Source organism: Pristiophorus japonicus, chromosome 13 (genome assembly GCF_044704955.1).
Source record: "Pristiophorus japonicus isolate sPriJap1 chromosome 13, sPriJap1.hap1, whole genome shotgun sequence".
NCBI lineage: Eukaryota > Metazoa > Chordata > Chondrichthyes > Pristiophoridae > Pristiophorus > Pristiophorus japonicus.
Window position 1 is genome coordinate 51174661 of NC_091989.1, and position 19264 is coordinate 51193924.

The 19264-nt window shown below is 45.3% G+C and overlaps 1 protein-coding gene and 1 pseudogene across 8 annotated transcripts in view; one reads left to right on the forward strand and one right to left on the reverse strand.

Moving 5' to 3' along the window:
- Positions 1 to 19264, reverse strand: part of apaf1 (apoptotic peptidase activating factor 1) — a 250376-nt gene that overhangs the window by 139565 nt on the left and 91547 nt on the right. For 7 of the 8 annotated variants that reach the window (XM_070897457.1, XM_070897452.1, XM_070897453.1 and 4 more), the window contains 4 exons: positions 11585 to 11769; positions 6290 to 6416; positions 4376 to 4501; positions 3917 to 4048 (listed from right to left, as the gene is read on the reverse strand). In XM_070897457.1, coding sequence (XP_070753558.1) covers positions 3917 to 4048; positions 4376 to 4501; positions 6290 to 6416; positions 11585 to 11769 — 570 coding nt within the window. Of the gene's footprint in view, positions 1 to 3916; positions 4049 to 4375; positions 4502 to 6289; positions 6417 to 11584; positions 11770 to 14908; positions 15041 to 19264 lie in introns of those variants that run through there. The other variant, XM_070897458.1, reaches the window with a different exon arrangement.
- Positions 13447 to 13677, forward strand: LOC139279179 (U2 spliceosomal RNA; annotated as a pseudogene).

The window sequence follows — 19264 nt, forward strand, 5'->3', positions numbered from 1 at the left end:
AGCAACTAGTCGACAAATTTCACATCACAAACTAAAACTTAACTCTAAAAAATACATGCACTGCATTTGGAAACCCAATTTTACTTTACATTTCCGAGATTATATGGATAGCTGCAACAAGCATCTGCATTGCATGGTGGTAAGAATCACACCATCTCATCACCAAAGATAGCTTGTAATACCCAACTGCGTGACATGTTACTGTGCTTCTGATCACAAATGGCGATGCAATACGTACCTGTTGATATCAACTCGATGTAAAGCAGAAATGAAGCATTTTGAAACCATACTGCTAAAAGTCTCATTTGTATGCATTATACAGAAAATAATTCTCAATCGATTAAAGGCAATGCACTTCTGTACAGCAGTTTCTTGATCCACTAAATCAACTAATTGTGCTATTGGCTTTTAAGTCTCTCCATTTACTCCATATCCATTTTTGATTTTTTCTATAAAGAAGTTTTCAAAGTGTCCATCCCATCAGTTTAACATCCATACTTGCTATATTAATGGAACTGATAACCAAGAACAAACTTAAATAGCTGTACCTAATAAATGCTAGTCAGTGTGACTTTAGAACGAGAAGATCCTATCTGACAAATCTGACTTTTTTGAGGAAGTGATATCCCAAATCCATGTGATATGGTGTACTTAGATCTCCAAAAAACCTTTGATAAAGACTGCTACTGAAGATGAAAGCTATGGGAAGTCAAGGCAAAACCTGAATAAGAAATTAGCTGATGGAAAAAAAGTTGCAGGTACTTTTGTGCACGCGCTGGTGGGGGAAGTATGGAATGGAGTGCCACTTTTCCAGAACTAGGGCCTCTACTCTCCCTAACCTACAATAATGACTTGGGTACACAAGCTGTTCAAGTTTTCAGAAGATACCAGACTAGGTTGCTAACAACTTGAATGTGTGTGCAGAAAAATTTCCCAAGGTGCTTCACAGAAGGGAATTCAGACAGAAATGGGCTACAAACGAGGCAAGAGATATCAGGAAGGGTGATCAAAAACTTGGTCAAGATGTGGGTTTTATGAATGGCTTTAAAGGAAGAGAGGGTGATGGCAAGGCAGAGGGGTTTAGAAAGGGAATTCCAGAGTAAGGCGCCTTAATGGCTGAAGAAACTGCCGCCAATGGTGAGGTGAAGCGAGGGTGGGATGCATAAAAGCAGGAACAGAGAACTCAGGAAATGGTTGTAGGACTGAAGGAAGTTACAGAGATAGGGAAGGCCACAAGACCATGAATAGATATAAACATAAGATTTTTTTCAATGGCGTTGTTGCAGGAGCCAGTGTAGATCAGGAAAGATATGGATGATGGGTGAGCAGGACATGATGCAGGATAGGACATGGGTAGTAGAGTTTTGGATGAGTTGACATTTACAGAGGGTGGAGGATGAGACACCAGCCCAAGTGAGTATTGGAATAGTCAAGTCTGAAGGTGACAAGATGATGAAACAACTAGAGACCTGCAAAGGGAGTTGGATTACAAAGTGACAGAAAAAAATGGTATCACAAGGATACTATGGATTGTGCAAAAATAGCTAAAGATGCAGCAGAAAGGGATCTGGATGCGATAGCAGATTCAGCGCCAAACATGTCAAATCACCGCAGAGCAGCCATAAACAAATCAAGTCGCATGGCTTAATTATGCTGCTTGGTCTTTTGAGTACAAGTCAGAAGATGCTATGATAAAACCGCTGTGTGCTGTCAGACTATAACTTCTGTATTCCTTTTTAGAAACATTCAAACCATACATGTGGTGCAGATTTGCTGTGAGGAGTATCTGCTCTTGCATCAAATGAAAAGATGCTTTTAAAACCCACAAACTTCTTTTGGTGTCTTTATTTTTTGCTTTTCTCTGCCTCAACATATGAAGAGGGACACAGTGAGAGCCATTTACTACTTAGCTTCCAACTCTCAAACTATCATTCAAAGGCATATGAAAGAAATACCACAACTTTAACTCTATTTCTTTTGAATCAGTTTATATATTTAGCAATCCTGGTTATAGTAGGTTTAAGTCTTTCCGCTTCTATCTAAATAAATGTAGCTAAAGAGTTGTAACCCGTGTGCATTGCTTTGATGTTGTGTTATACTGCAGCTTCAGAGCTGATGGGAAAAAGTCCTGCAAGCATAGACCAGGATTGGCCATCATTTTGAATCCTGGACCTGTTATCATGTATGTGGCAGTAAATGGGGCACAAGTTTTGAATCAAAAAACTTGGGGCTGGATTTTAGGCTTTTCTGTTTTCGGGACAAAAACGGAGGCGGGACAGGAAAGTTATCGGCTTGAAATAGTTTGTGCTATAGGGCTCAATTTTGCCCAAGCTCATTTTCTGGCATATTGCTAGAGTTACGCCGGGTTTTTGGGTCCAGAAATGCGCCATAAATAATTGTCCAAACTTTCCCCAATCTGTAACTCGAATCCAGAGCTGCGCAGCGTGTCCAGTCGCCTCGGGGGGTGGAGCCCGCTGTCTGCGCTAAATAATGAAGCTGGGCCTTCTGCGCAGGTGCGAGAACATTTTTACTTTTTTGGCGTCGTTCGAATGGACACGCACGCTCAGTACAACTCGGATTTGGCAATGTCGATAGGGCTGAGGTAAGGGTGTGAGCCGAACTTGTTGTGCGAGGGTCAGAGGTTTTATTGTGACGGTATGAAGATGGTGCCGTGCAGGGGTGGCTGGGGAGGGGAGATTTGTGGTGGTATATTAAGTCTGCCAATGGGGTTGCATCAATGTCCGTAGCCGGGAAGGAGGGTGTGCTTTCGGTGCTGTTTTTAAACTTGTGTCGATAGGGCTGAGGGAAGAGTGTGGGTTGAGGTTGTTGGGCGGGGGGGGGGGGGGGTCAGAGGTTTATTTTGCGGTGGCATCAAGACGGTGCCATGCAAGAGCGTCCGGGGACAGGGGGGGGGGGGGGGGTGATTTTGTTGTGGTGAGGGAGGGATTGCACCAGCGCTCCCCGCCCCAGCTCAGGCCGAAGGGCTTGCTGGTCCGTTCCCCTGCTGACCCTGGCCCCGAGTGCCCTCCCGGTCCGCTCCCCGTCCCTAACCCAGGCCGAAGGGCTTGCCGATCCACTCCCCCGCCCGACTCTGGCCCCGAGTGCCCTCCCGGTCCGCTCCTCACCTCTAGCCCAGGCCCTAAATGGCCAGAATTGTGTAGGTGGCTGGTTACGCCACCTTTGGCTGAAAAAAAACTTACCTAAAAAAATCGTAATTGAGTTACAACTGGTGCAGACTGATTGGGGAAACTGTGGATTTTTAAACTTAGGCCAAAAAAAGCTCCAAAAAAACGATGCAAATCACTGGGGAAAATTGAGCCCATGGTATGTAAGTTTAGGGATCTGGGCCCTGCGTCAGCGTGTGCAGCGCTATGGGAGGCATGTACACTTTGTGGCGCAAGGATGGGAAACTCGCGAACTAAAGTGCCGGGCCTTGTGCGCCCCAAGAGAGGCCTGGGCCTTGGGGCGGGGGGCGCACTTCCGGTGTCGCAACCAGAGGCGTTGCACACTTGGTACAGCTCTTCCCCGGCGGTGCTACTCAACACCGCCACAAAACCTGACCGGTGGATCGCGACGGGGCGCAGGAGACCTCACTGCCGCCTTTCATGCCACTCCGGGGCGAAACCCGGAGCGCAAAAGACCGGAAAATCCAGCCCTTAGTCTGCTTATGGAAAGTATTATCTAGCCATGACCATAAGTTAATTGTTGGGGGCAAAAAGGCCCAAACTATAATATACAGCTACATCTTCGCAACAGAATAATAGGTTATGCATTACATGTTAGAACACCTTCATTATTACAAAACAGTACATCATTCGATTAACCATAAGAAATGCCATGGGAGCTGCACTAACATTTACAACAACTATATATCTTCCTAGTAAAACAAACCAAACTCAAAAGATAACTCACTTACTTTCAAATAAGTGTCATTGGAACATGTCGCCAACAGAATGTCATGCGGTGAATGTGAAAACTGACAATAATTGACTTGTTCACAATGTTCACTGTATGTCCGAAATAACTGCCCGGATATTAAATTCCAGACCTAAGGAGAAATAACTTTCATTAGCTAGTAGGTAGAGAATACCATTGCTAATAATAACTTTTATTTATATAATAAAACATCCCAAGGCGCTTCACAACAATTTTACAATCCGTTAGATATTGTCCATTGAGGGAAAGAGAGAAAAAGTGTGAGAAGGAAGTGTAAAAAGAGGTTAAAGACTCTGGTCTGAAGCTATTAAGTAATTATTATAATTATTATTACTATTAAGTAACATTCTTGCAACAGAGCACACTGCAAACCACTTGTAGACATCACTGCATGAAGATGTGATTTAGAAAACAATCCACTTCTGCTGATGTGTCTTACCTTAACTTTAGTATCTGATGAGCATGTGGCTACAAACTTGTCGTCTGGTGAAATTGTACAGCATAGCACTTCATCATCATGTGCAAGGACTTCCAAAAGTTTCTCACCAGTCTCACTTTTAAAAATCTACATCATAATTTGAAGACAAAAAAGTGTGAAACAAAAGATTTAATTTCTGGCACTTTGCACAATCACTTGTTTACTTTAATCAGTAAAATGTCCTTCGACATGTTTCTAGAGAACACATGTGAAAGGCAATTTCAAAACTTTCCATGAGGTTCAACTCAAAGATTCACATTCCTTGACCCAATTCACACTTTAAACACTCCGGTGGAGCACTGTACTAAATGGTGTGTTGTGGAGAGGGGACATTACTGCTTGTAAAGTAAAGTAAACATGAAGTACTGTTCCTTATTATACAGCTGTGAGGGGAAACAGCTTTTAATTCATCACCGCTTCTTCATTGAGACATATTTTGATTTTTAAAAATCAGCAAATGGCCACTCAGCAATGAGTTTGTTAGTAAGCACTTTGACGGGATCAGTGGAAATTGGTATCTTCTGTCCTATAAGGGTACGGTTGCATAATGGTTGTGTTACTGAACTAGTAATCCAGAGGCCTGGGCTAATAATCCAGAGCACAGGAATTCAAATCTCATCATGACAGTTAGAATTTGAAATCAGATTTGAAAAACTGCAAATATAAAGCTGGTACCAGTAATGGTGAAGTTGTCGGAATGTCGTAAAAATCCAACCGTTTCACTAATGATCTTCAGGGAAGGAAACCTGCCGTCTTTACCCGGTCTGGTCTGTATCTGACTCAAGACCCCATCATCATTATCATCATCATAGGCAGTCCCTCGGAAGCGAGGAAGACTTGCTTCCACTCCTGAAGTGAGTTCTTTGGTGGCTGAACAGTCCAATACGAGAGCCACAGACTCTGTCACAGGTGGGAGAGATAGTCGTTGAGGGAAGGGGTGGGTGGGACTGGTTTGCCGCACGCTCTTTCCGTTGCCTGTGCTTGATTTCTGCATGCTCTCGGTGTTGAGACTCGAGGTGCTCAGCGCCCTCTCGGATGCACTTCCTCCACTGAGAGCGGTCTTGGGCCAGGGACTCCTAGGTGTCAGTGGGGATGTCGCACTTTATCAGGGAGGCTTTGAGGGTGTCCTTGTAACGTTTCTGCTGCCCACCTTTGGCTCGTTTGCCGTGAAGGAGCTCCGAGTAGAGCACTTGTGCAGTAACCTTTTATGTGGCACCTTGTCAAATGCCTTCTGGAAGTCCAAATACACCAGATCCACTGGTTCCCCTTTATCCACCCTGTTTGTTACATCGTCAAAGAATGTAAGCAAATTTGTCAAACATGACTTACCCTTCATAAATCCATGCTGAATCTGCCTGACCGAATTTTACTTTTCCAAATGTCCTGCTACTGCATCTTTAATAATGGACTCCCAACATTTTCCCAAACTCAGATGTTAGGCTAACTGGTCTATAGTTTTCTGCTTTTTGTCTGCCTCCTTTTTTAAAAAAAATAGGGGCGTCACATGTGCAGTTTTCCAATCTACTGGAACCTCCCCAGAATCCAGGGAATTTTGGCAAGTTACAACCAATGCATCCACAATTCCTGCCGCTACTTCTCTTAGGACCCTAGGATGCAAGCCATCAGGTCCAGGGGATTTATCTGCCTTTAGTCCCATTATCTTACTGAGTACCACCTCCTTAGTGATTGTGATTGCGTTAAGTTCCTCCCCCCCTATAGCCCCTTGGCTATCCACTGTTGGAATAGTGTGTTTAGAAATTGATGATATCGAAGAATCATTATAGTATTAATATTCTGTTTCTTACACTTTCTAGCAAAACACAAGGATAACTCACAGATTTAGCAATTTTATAGCATTACATTTCAGTTATTTACCTGCAAGGTTTTATCTGCTCCACATGAAGCTATCTTCAATCCATCATGAGAAAAACAGGCATGAAAAACAGCGTCACAATGAGGTCGAACAACAAGGCGAGACAAGTTGTGCAAGCTCTTCTTGTTCCTATTATTTGAAAATACCTGTTAACCTATAGCCATGAACAACAGTGCTTAAAAACATATTGTTCTAGACATTTCTAAATACTACAAAATTCCAAATAACCAACTTAGTTATATAGAACAAACGTGCAGTTGAAGAGGTAGGTGGTGAGGAGGGGTTCACAGGAGGGTAGATTGCAAGCTGAGGGAGAGCGCTCCAGAGTTTGGTGCCAAGGCTGCTGAAGAGCCTGCCACTAAGGAAGGAGTGGAGCGGGGAGGAGAAGCAAAAAAGGTCAGAGTTGGAAGAGCAGGAGGAGAGTGTTAGCATGGAGGGCTGGAGAAAGTGGCAGAGATAGGCAGGGGAAAAGCCATGATCGATGTGTGGAGGAGAGAAGCTAATGGAGGTGGTCAAGGGTGGGATAATGGGGAGCAAGATTTAGTGTGGGACAGCACAAGGGCAGCAGAGCTTTGAACGAGTTGGAGTCTGAGAATCTGGAAAGGGGAACATTGTAGAAGTCAAGCTTTGACCAGAGTGGTCTCGGTGCTGTCAGGAAGGCAATGACAGGACTGAAGGGAATCAGAGATTAATGCAAAAGGTGAGCATAGAACTATAAGTAGCAAGGGTTTGCACAAGGATCTTAAAAAAGGAAAATTACAGATTAGACAATAGTAGGTGGACTTTTTGAGGAATGAGGTGATGATGGCAGTTTTCAAGGATGGAGGAACAAGGCTGAGGAAAGATGGACTGTATCAGTGAGCGCTAGGCCAAGAAAAAGTAGTTTGTGGTCAGAGGAGGTCAAAATCAAGAGAGCAGGAGATGATCTCATGAAAGAGACTTTGAGGTCAAGGAGGGAAATGGAGGAGTAGCTAAAGAGTGATTTGAAGAAAGTTGAGGTATTGGGAGCAATGTTTCCTCTAATTTTTTTTTTTTATAAAGTGCACGGTCCCTTTAACTGGGTGCGTGGCCCATTCAAATTTCCGCGCATGCACGGTTTATTCCCTGCAGAAGCTGGGGAGCAGCCTGCATGGCACCTCCAGACTGCGGGAACATTGATGGGGAGGGCTGGTGGAGGACCTCAGTGGCAAGGGAAATGCAGAAGGTGAAGACTGAGGGAGCTAACCAGATAGCCTCAACACTCGAGCTGAAGGGAAAGTGGGATCTATAAGTAAAGGTCTAAAGTTATTAAAGTCAATGTTAAGGCCAGAGAGTTGCAAAGTTCCAATAAAAAGATAAGCAGGTCAAGCAGCATCTGCGGAGAGAAACAGAGTTTACGTTTCAGGTCTGTGACCCTTCGTCAGAACAGACCTGAAACATGAACTCTGTTTTTCTTTCCACAGATGCTGCTTGACCTGCTGAGATTTCCAGCATTTTCTGTTTTTATTTTAGATTCCAGCATCCGCAGTATTTTGCTTTTGTATAAAAAGATAAGGTTCCCCGAGTTGAGAGAGCTTCACTGGAACAGGGTAGAAAGCGAAAGACAGCGGACTCAGAGTGGGAGTGGGGCAGGGATTTGAAGCGGCAAGCACCAGAAAGCTCAGGGTTGCACGTGGTCTGTGTTATGTACAGCACACGCGCGCACACAGAGAAATTGCAACCTGAAAAACAGGCCCTTCGCCCCAATCAGTCTGTGTTGGTGTTTATCCTCCACATATGCAGTAGCAATCCCATGTGCCCGCTCTGTTCCCAAATCCCTTTATTTCACCTTCCTTCATTCACCTGTCTAACCTATTCTTAAATGTTGATATAGAAACATAGAAAATAGGTGCAGGAGCAGTCCATTCAGCCCTTCTAGCCTGCACCGCCATTCAATGAGTTCATGGCTGAACATGAAACTTCAGTACCCGCTTCCTGCTTTCACGCCATACCCCTTGATCCCCCGAGTAGCAAGGACTTCATCTAACTCCCTTTTGAATATATTTAGTGAATTGGCCTCAACTACTTTCTGTGGTAGAGAATTCCACAGGTTCACCACTCTCTGGGTGAAGAAGTTTCTCCTTATCTCGGTCCTAAATGGCTTACCCCTTATCCTTAGACTGTGACCCCTGGTTCTGGACTTCCCCAACATTGGGAACATTCTTCCTGCATCCAACCTGTCCAAACCCGTCAGAATTTTAAACGTTTCTATGAGGTCCCCTCTCACTCTTCTGAACTCCAGTGAATACAAGCCCAGTTGATCCAGTCTTTCTTGATAGGTCAGTCCCACCATCCTGGGAATCAGTCTGGTGAATCTTCGCTGCACTCCCTCAATAGCAAGAATGTCCTTCCTCAAGTTAGGAGACCAAAACTGTACACAATACTCCAGGTGTGGCCTCACCAAGGCCCTGTACAACTGTAGCAACACCTCCCTGCCCCTGTACTCAAATTCCCTTGCTATGAAGGCCAACATGCCATTTGCTTTCTTAACTGCCTGCTGTACCTGCATGCCAACCTTCAATGACTGATGTACCATGACACCCAGGTCTCGTTGCACCTTCCCTTTTCCTAATCTGTCACCATTCAGATAATAGTCTGTCTCTCTGGTTTTACCACCAAAGTGGATAACCTCACATTTATCCACATTATACTTCATCTGCCACGCATTTTCCCACTCACCTAACCTATTCAAGTCACTCTGCAGCCTCATAGCATCCTCCTCGCAGCTCACACTGCCACCCAACTTGTGTCATCCGCAAATTTGGAGATACTACATTTAATCCCCTCGTCTAAATCATTAATGTACAATGTAAACAGCTGGGGCCCCAGCACAGAACCCTGCGGTACCCCATTAGTCACTGCCTGCCATTCCGAAAAGTACCCATTTACTCCTACTCTTTGCTTCCTGTCTGACAACCGGTTCTCAATCCACGTCAGCACACTACCCCCAATCCCATGTGCTTTAACTTTGCACATTAATCTCCTGTGTGGGACCTTGTCGAAAGCCTTCTGAAAGTCCAAATATACCACATCAACTGGTACTCCTTTGTCCACTTTATTGGAAACATCCTCAAAAAATTCCAGAAGATTTGTCAAGCATGATCTCCCTTTCACAAATCCATGCTGACTTGGACCTATCATGTCACCATTTTCCAAATGTGCTGCTATGACATCCTTAATAATTGATTCCATCATTTTACCCACTACTGAGGTCAGGCTGACCGGTCTATAATTCCCTGCTTTCTCTCTCCCTCCTTTTTTAAAAAGTGGGGTTACATTGGCTACCCTCCACTCGATAGGAACTGATCCAGAGTCAATGGAATGTTGGAAAATGACTGTCAATGCATCCGCTATTTCCAAGGCCACCTCCTTAAGTACTCTGGGATGCAGTCCATCAGGCCCTGGGGATTTATCGGCCTTCAATCCCATCAATTTCCCCAACACAATTTCCCGACTAATAAAGATTTCCCTCAGTTCCTCCTCCTTACTAGACCCTCTGACCCCTTTTATATCCGGAAGGTTGTTTGTGTCCTCCTTAGTGAATACTGAACCAAAGTACTTGTTCAATTGGTCTGCCATTTCTTTGTTCCCCGTTATGACTTCCCCTGATTCTGACTGCAGGGGACCTACGTTTGTCTTTACTAACCTTTTTCTCTTTACATACCTATAGAAACTTTTGCAATCCGCCTTAATGTTCCCTGCAAGCTTCTTCTCGTACTCCATTTTCCCTGCCCTAATCAAACCCTTTGTCCTCCTCTGCTGAGTTCTAAATTTCTCCCAGTCCCCAGGTTCGCTGCTATTTCTGGCCAATTTGTATGCCATTTCCTTGGCTTTAATACTATCCCTGATTTCCCTAGATAGCCACGGTTGAGCCACCTTCCCTTTTTTATTTTTACGCCAGACAGGAATGTACAATTGTTGTAATTCATCCATGCGGTCTCTAAATGTCTGCCATTGCCCATCCATAGTCAACCCCTTAAGTATCATTAGCCAATCTATCTTAGCCAATTTATGCTTCATACCTTCAAAGTTACCCTTCTTTAAGTTCTGGACCATGGTCTCTGAATTAACTGTTTCATTCTCCATCCTAATGCAGAATTCCACCATATTATGGTCACTCTTCCCCAAGGGGCCTCGCACAATGAGATTGCTAATTAATCCTCTCTCATTACACAACACCCAGTCTAAGATGGCCTCCCCCCTAGTTGGTTCCTCGACATATTGGTCTAGAAAACCATCCCTTATGCACTCCAGGAAATTCTCCTCCACCGTATTGCTTCCAGTTTGGCTAGCCCAATCTATGTGCATATTAAAGTCACCCATTATAACTGCTGCACCTTTATTGCATGCACTCCTAATTTCCTGTTTGATGCCCTCCCCAACATCACTACTACTGTTTGGAGGTTTGTACACAACTCCCACTAACGATATGGTCTGGTTCAATCACCAACAATAAGCAATTTGCCACGCAGTTTGTTTTTCCCTGCAACTTTAAAAAAAAAAACAATCGTGTAGTCTCAAACCATTTGCCACAGCATCATTTGATTCAGATCATGTAATTCAATCATGGGAGCTGTTTTCCACTATGCCACCCACTGTTGATGAAGAACAGATGTCAGGGTCAAGATAATACAAACCACTTTAGCTCTGCTCTAACAACTTCTTGATGACATCTCAACACTCGATGTGTTACTGGGTTTAACACCCTCCAGCACGTGTGCTATCTATATGCATGCCAGACAACTACTGTTAAATGGAGAGCTACCAGTGTATTGTATCACAATTTTGCCACACTTAACAACAGGGTTATAAAGTAAACTACAGAACATTTTGAAATAAATTTAACAAGAGAGGTAGCAGCAGCAGTCCACAGTGCTTCAAGATTTCAATCCACACAATAAACATCACTTGCATCTCTAGTGTAGACAAACTGTGAGCTTCTAATAGATCTGGGGACTGCATGTACTCAGCATATTTTCCTATAGACATTGATAAGACTAACTGAGTCTTCTATTTAAGGGGAAAATAACTGGTGCAAATAACCTTTGCTACAACACTATTTTCCAGTTGTTCTCATCATAAGGTCAGGTAGGACCAGCCCAACATGGTTTCATTTAGATCAATAGACTGTGATGGAATTGAAGTAGAACACATATGGAAATTAAGCTATGAATTCAATGAACTTCAATCCCTTTTGAAGAATATAGAGGCCAAAACAACAATGATAGTTGCTGAATTAAGCAGGTTTTTTTGACATTATACCACCTTTAGATACTAACATCCATTCCAAGTAGACAGCCCCTTTTTTGGTTTGCTCCACAGCCTGCAGTTTTGCCTGCCGGTACACTTCAGAGGAGTCAGGCTGACAAAGCCCCAACTGCACAATATCTGGGAAGGGTTTCTGCACAAGAAGATGGCCTTTCAAAGACAAGAATTCTTGAAAATTCTCCCGCACTGTGCTGTTCTGTAAAGGAAACAGTGCATCAATTCTCACCTATATATTATATTATATATATTTTAAAAACAATAAAATATTAACATTTCTAAAAGGATGACAGGCAAAAATGCTCTGCATTGTGAACCTTAAATCTCAAACTCAATGAAAAATAATAATGTTATTTGATCATATCTCATCGTATAACAAATTCAGTTTATCACAAACCTCCCTATAACAATTTCTGTCCCACCTCTCAATGGGTCCAAATTTGGCCCTCCAGTTTTTTGGCGCACTTACCTGAGGGTGCGCTGACTTTCTGCTCTCAAAACGGCACCGAAAATATCTCGCCGTATTGTCCCCACTCTGTGGACCGTCCTAGTGCTTGGCGTGGCGTGGCAATCAGAGTGGGGGACCGAGCTAGGGCCCTGCGCTCAAAAGTGCTGACAGCACTATGCAAGCGCATGCGCAGTTGCTTTTCTGCAGTGTGGGACCCGATGCCGGGCAGTCATTGTTGCTGGATGGAAGGTGGGGCCGGCAAGACGAGCGCCTTTCTTCAGAAGCCAGTTTGGCCAGCCAGTTAAAAGTGGAGCAGCAAGCAACCTGCCAGCCAGCCAGCAGATGGAAAACTGCAATGGGCCATTTCTCGCTATCTGGTACGGCCGCGGCTGGAATGGGCTTGCCGGTGCGTTCTCCCGCGCCGAGCCCTGGCCAAAGGGCTTGCCGGTGCATTCTCCTGCCGGTGTGTTCTCTGAGTCCTCCTGCCTGCCGTTGCATTCACCTGCCAGTGAGTTCTCCCGCCCCTATCCCTGGCCGAGTGGCCTCCCGCACCGGCCAGACCGGCCCGCTGACTTCCCCGGGCCGAGTTATGAAGGTAGGAATTAAGTTTTATTTTTATTTATTTATTTTTTATTTATTATTGATGGTTTTTATGCTTCATGAATGTTGTTGTGAAGGTGTTTAGTGCTTTGCAAGGTTCTCTCGCTTCCCTTCCCCCCGCTATCTCTGGCTACCTGCGCTGATTTCTTAACTCTCCGCAACTCTCCACTCTGTGCGGCCACAAACACTGGCCTAAGTTTCTTTGGAGCAACTATTACTGTCCAAACTGGCTTAAATAGCCAAAACAGGCGTGGATGGCTGGTAACGCCCCCTTTTGAACAAAACTAAACTAAACTAAAAAAATCCTAACTAACTCACTTACACTGCAAATTAAATGTGCAGAATGGGGATTTTTTTAAGATACTCCAGAAAAATCAAGTTGCTCCAAAAAAAAAACGGAGCAACTCCTGGGCAAATTTGGGCCCATAGTTCCCAGTTAAAGATCTGTTCAATTTCATGTCCACTTAGCAATTGAAACTCGGATGACAAACTTTCTATTAACAAACAGTTCACAACAAACAAGGAGGACCCAAAAAGTCATTTGTAATGTAATCAAGTGAAAAGGAGGGCTCACGGAAAAGTGATAGGAACGATTCAAGGAGTTAGGGCTGCAGTATTGAACTTGTCCTTATTAGAGCTAAACATAAGAACATAAGAATTAGGAACAGGAGTAGGCCATCTAGCCCCTCGAGCCTGCTCCGCCATTCAACAAAATCATGGCTGATCTGGCCGTGGACTCAGCTCCACTTATCCGCCCGCTCCCCATAACCCTTAACTCACTTATTGGTCAAAAATCTATCTATCTGTGACTTGAATACATTCAATGAGCTCGCTTCTCGGCCTTTTGGCTAAGATCTGCATAACTAACCTGACCAGCCACCATGACCTCCGGGTGGTTTCTCCCTGGTCAGGAAGGTATATGCTTACATTTTTGTAAACAGGAGGTGGGTGGGATGGCTTGACCCATCCACCTCCACGGAGGTGTGTGGGGGACCTGACCCATCCACCTCCATGGCACGAACCTGGTATTGCAGTACTTCCAGGAACGGTGCAGTGGCTCTAGGCCTTTTGGCTAAGAGCATTGGCGCAGAGTGATCCTTGACTGGTGCAGGGTGACCTCTGGCGTTTGTGACTTGACAAAGAATTGGAAACGATTGGCTACGAATTTATTTTAAAAAAAAAGCTATCCAAAGAATTGGAAACGATTGGCTACGAATTTATTTAAAAAAAAAGCTATCCAAAGAATTGGAAACGATTGGCTACGAATTTATTTTAAAAAAAAGCTATCCTCAACTGCTTCCTTGGGCAGAGAATTCCACAGATTCACAACCCTCTGGGAGAAGAAATTCCTTCTCAACTCGGTTTTAAATTGGCTCCCCCGTATTTTGAGGCTGTGCCCCCTAGTTCTAGTCTCCCCGAGCAATGGAAACAACCTCTCTGCCTCTATCTTATCTATCCCTTTCATTATTTTAAATGTTTCTATAAGATCACCCCTCATCCTTCTGAACTCCAATGAGTAAAGACCCAGTCTACTCAATCTATCATAAGGTAACCCCCTCATCTCCGGAATCAGTCTAGTGAATCGTCTCTGTACCCCCTCCAAAGCTAGTATATCCTTCCTTAAGTAAGGTGACCAAAACTGCACGCAGTACTCCAGGTGCGGCCTCACCAATACCCTGTACAGTTGCAGCAAGACCTCCCTGCCTCTCGCAATGAAGGCCAACATTCCATTCGCCTTCCTGATTACCTGCTGCACCTGCAAACTAACTATTTGGGAGAGTTTCATGCACAAGGACCCCCAGGTCCCTCTGCACCGCAGCATGTTGTAATTTCTCCCCATTCAAATAATATTCCCTTTTACTGTTTTTTTTCCCCAAGGTGGATGACCTCACACTTTCCGACATTGTATTCCATCTGCCAAACCTTAGCCCATTCGCTTAACCTATCTAATCTCTTTGCAGCCTCTCTCTGTCCTCTATACAACTCGCTTTCCCACTAATCTTTGTCTCATCTGCAAATTTTGTTACACTCCACTCTGTCCCCTCTTCCAGGTCATCTATGTATATTGTAAACAGTTGTGGTCCCAGCACTGATCCCTGTGGCACACCACTAACCACCGATTTCCAACCCGAAAAGGACTCATTTATCCCGACTCTCTACTTTCTGTTAGCCAGCCAATTCTCTATCCATGCTAATACATTTCCACTGACTCTGCGTACCTTTATCTTCTGCAGTAACCTTTTGTGTGGCACCTTATCGAATGCCTTTTGAAAATCTAAATACACCACATCCATCGGTACACCTCTATCCACCATGCTCGTTATATCCTCAAAGAATTCCAGTAAATTAGTTAAACATGATTTCTCCTTCATGAATCCATGCTGCGTCTGCTTGATTGTACTATTCCTATCTAGATGTCCCGCTATATGACAGTAAAGAAATATTGAGACATTTTTATAACTGTGAGAAGTATGACATATATAGAGACTAGCATGCTTTAAACTTAAAATTATCACAAAACTAGAGAACATATGTACATTAACAAGGCTCTGCTGAATTTTCATGTATTTTCCGCTTTTAGTAGATGTGTGGATTAATCTTTCATTAAAAAGCTATCAATGTTGTGCTGATTATCTCTTCAAAACAAGACAAGTAAATGTTTAAGAACATGACTGAGAATTGACTGCAGAGGTTAGGTGACATTGGCACTTGGTATACTGGCCTTTCACCTTTGGAACCTGGGCTCAACTCCAGCTTAGACAGAGAACATTTCCTGTCTTTTTAAGGGGTCCGTGTGAAATAAGTCAGGAGTGTCTCAAGCAAGTTCCTAGTGGGGCAAGGGCCCACAACACAAAACTGTCCCCATCTATCACTAATTAGCAATTTCAGTCAGGAAGGCCACAGGATGGCAGGCATTAGGAAACAGAAAATTACACTTAAATGCAGTACAGGTATAAAGTGTTCTTCGGGGGCCAGGGAAGTGCCAGATTGTTGGGCAGAATAGAGGGAACGAAACATGCTATAACTGACTTGGATGCATTCGAGGCTGACAATGGAGGGAAAAATGAGGAAATGATCCCAACACTAATATCCCTCACCTTGATCAACAAAAATTCACCAACTAAGTACAGACAATCAAATACTCTGGCAGTAGTGTCCAACCTGTAGCTCTCGAGCCACATGGCCTTCAAGGCCCAGTCCATAAGGCCTTTGAGGCCCAGGCAACTCAGTCCTATATATGCTAATATTTATTTGTTGGCTTGTCTCCTTTGATATTTGGAAAGAACTATTCTTAACACTGTGACCTTGCAGAGGAGATAAATACTAAATAAAAACACCACGATATGTTACATTCAGCAACTTGAGATTTATGTAAATTAATGGGAACATTGATCTAAACGCCAGGCTCAATTTTTCACATCTGTGCAGCCAAAAACAGAGACCCCTGATCGAAGGAACGCAATTGGTCTTGTGCTACTGAGACAAACCATGGATAAATCAGTACTGAAATGCAACTTGTTAGGGGTTGTATAAATATCCTGGAGTTTTGCTTAATTGCGTTCAACGCCTAGGAAGAAATCTCACAGCTTCATCTTGAAGGTTTCATTTGTGCTAGATTGCCACTATAAAGAGTAGAGTCATTGGGCCCAAGTTTCCACATGATTCGCGCCTGATTTTTAGGAGCAACTGGTGGAGAACGGACTATTTTAGAAATCGCAATTCTCCACATTTTTTTTTCTGCAGTTCTAGTCAGGTAGAACAGTTCTAGTTTAGAACAGAATTTTTTCTTCAAAAGGGGGCGTGTCCGGCCACTGACGCCTGATTTGAAAGTTTCCACAGTGAAAATGTACTCCAAACTAAAGTAGAATGGAGCCAGTGAAGATTTTTGTAGAACTGAAAAAACCTGTTCTACACATTAAAAAATCAGGCGCAGGTTACAAATTAGGCGCCCAGAACGAGGTGGGGGGGAGGGGGGGGGAAGGGAAGTCATTAAATTCGACAATAAATCCTTATTTATACTTCTACAAATATTATACAAATAAATCCAACCTGAATAAACATTTATAAGCCAAGAAAAGATTAAATAAACCATCTTCCTACCTGTGTGAAAGTGCTTCAGCCAGGGAGAATTCTGCAGCCGTTCGTGCCGCTGAGCGGGATGGGGGGGGGGGAGGGGGAGAAAGCCGTTCGTGTCGTTGAGAGGGAGAGGGAGAGGGAGAGGGAGAGGGAGAGGGAGAGGGAGAGGGAGAGGGAGAGGGAGAGGGAGAGGGAGAGGGAGAGGGAGAGGGAGAGGGAGAGGGAGAGGGAGAGGGAGAGGGAGAGGGAGAGGGAGAGGGAGAGGGAGAGAGAGAGGGAGAGGGAGGAGAGGGAGAGGGAGAGGGAGAGAGAGAGGGAGCACGGGGGGGGGGGAAGAGAGAGAGGGGGTGGGGTGGGGAAGGGAGAGGTCAGGTCAGGTCAGATCGGATCCAGTCCGGGAGTCGGGTCCAGTGGGGGGGGGGGGAAGCGGGTGTCGGGTCTCGAGTCGGGGGGGGAGGAGCAGGTATCGGGTCTGGTCGCCAGGGGGGGTGGGGGGGGGAGCGGGTGTCGGGTCTCGGGTCGGGGGGGAGGAGCAGGTGTCGGGTCTGGTCGGCGGGGGTGGGGGGTGGTAGTGAGTGTCGGGTCTGGTCGGGGGCGGGGAGCAGGAGCTGGCCGTGGGAGGAACCTTATTCACGCAGCCCCAGTGAGGCCATTCAGCCAGGGCGAGGGGCTGCGTGCTTTGGGCCCCTCCCACACAGTTCGGCGCCTGGAGCTACTGCACTTGCGTGCTCACTGTAGCACGCATGTGCAGAGGTCCCGGCACTGTTTTCAGCGCAGGGACCTGGCTCCACCCCCCCCACAGCTCATGCTGGCTGCGCCGAGAGCCAGAGGACCTACAGGTAGGTGGAGAATACCGAGGATTTTTTTTAGGCGCCGTTTTAGGCGCGAAAAACGGGCGCCCAGCTCGGAGGGGCGCCCGTTTTTTTTCTTGTGGAAACTTGGGCTCATTAACAGGACAAATTGTACACGTACATGGCGAGAATGGGATTGATAAGACTGAAATGGCTTTTCTTCATTACATACTTTCTTATATTTTTCTATCGGTGGCCAAAGCAAACACTACACTGATTCAAAGGTGGCTCAGAAGTGAAAGCAAAACGGGCTGGATTTTCAGCTTTTTGCGGTTTCGCCCATTTCCAGGCACAAATCGCGGCGAAATAAAAATTTTAGCACCGGGTTAGCGTTAGCACCAGAGTGCGCAACTTTCAGCAAATGAAAGTTCACGATGGGCATTAGTGCTAACTCCGGCGTTGCACCACAGCATTTGTACGCCGGAGCCGAAATTTCCAACCCTAAAAAAATTGTCTGTTCTGCGAAAGCGCAATTTTTTTTCCCCCCGCGCTTCTGGGGGGGGTCTGCTGTCCGATCGCAAACACTAATGCAGGGCACGGCCGCGCACATGCACAGTACACCCGGAGCTGAATCAGTCATTTTATTATTCGACTTTGGTGATGGAGGAGGACGACAGCAGACAGCGTGCCAGACGATTTTCACAAGAGGCAAACGAAGTTCTTGTGGGGGCTGTAGAGAGGAGATGGCAGGAACTACATCGGAGGGGTGGTTCTAGACTCCTGCCAGCCATTTTTAACAAAATCTGGAGAAAGATTGCTGAGGAGGTCTCTGCCTCAGACACAGTGGCCAGGAGTGGGAAGCAGTGCCAGAAAAACTTTAATGATCTTTGTAGGGTTGTTAGAGTACAATTTTTATTGATGCGCTCCTTCATTACTTAAATGATAAATCTGACACACTATTTGTTCTCATGCTGTTGCTGTCTCTCAGCATTCTGTGGGTTGCGTCCTAAAATGCATGACACATAAGTAGGCTTAGTGTGGCACTCTATTTGCCACGAATTATCTTTACACATTATTAAGGTTGTTTTCTGAGATCTCAAGATGTTTCCGCACTTCGGTGTCCTCCCGATGAACCACTAAACAGAGGGCTGTACATTCAGACTGTATGGTAGAAGTGCTTTTGTGGCTATGTGTGTGTGCCACAAGAACAGATGGACCTCTGGCAACCGTTCCCATTTTCATCTTTGCAGGCAAAGAAATCCCATAACCGCCACGAACAGGTGCAAACAGGCGGTGATCTGTGTCAGAAGCCGGCACTTATGGACCTGGAGGAATGAGTGGTAGGCCTCATCGGCATCTCAGGTCAGGCAACAGCCACTGGGGGTGCTCACCCCCGCTTGTATACTGAGGGTAAGTCCTGCACACTGCCTGGGCTGGGTCTTGGCAATGTGATGGTGTCTCTGGACTAGATATAATGGAGTAGCAGCGGTCCTTCAAATGAGCCTGTGCTATGTGACCTTCCTCAGGTCACCCTGCCCCCTCCCCTGCTGCTAACCACTCGTCTGGTGCTTTCTACTTCCAGATGACCAGTCACAGGTGCCGCATCCCTCAGATCAACTGTCCACACAGGTCATCATGTGGAGGAGGAGGAGTTGACAGAGCAGCCGACTGCACCTTTTTTTCCCACTGGCAATCACCTCGTCCGAGGATGATCTAATATTCCCAGGCTTTGAGATCTCTGAGGCTCCTGGGACTAGCGGCATGCAGCAACGCAATTC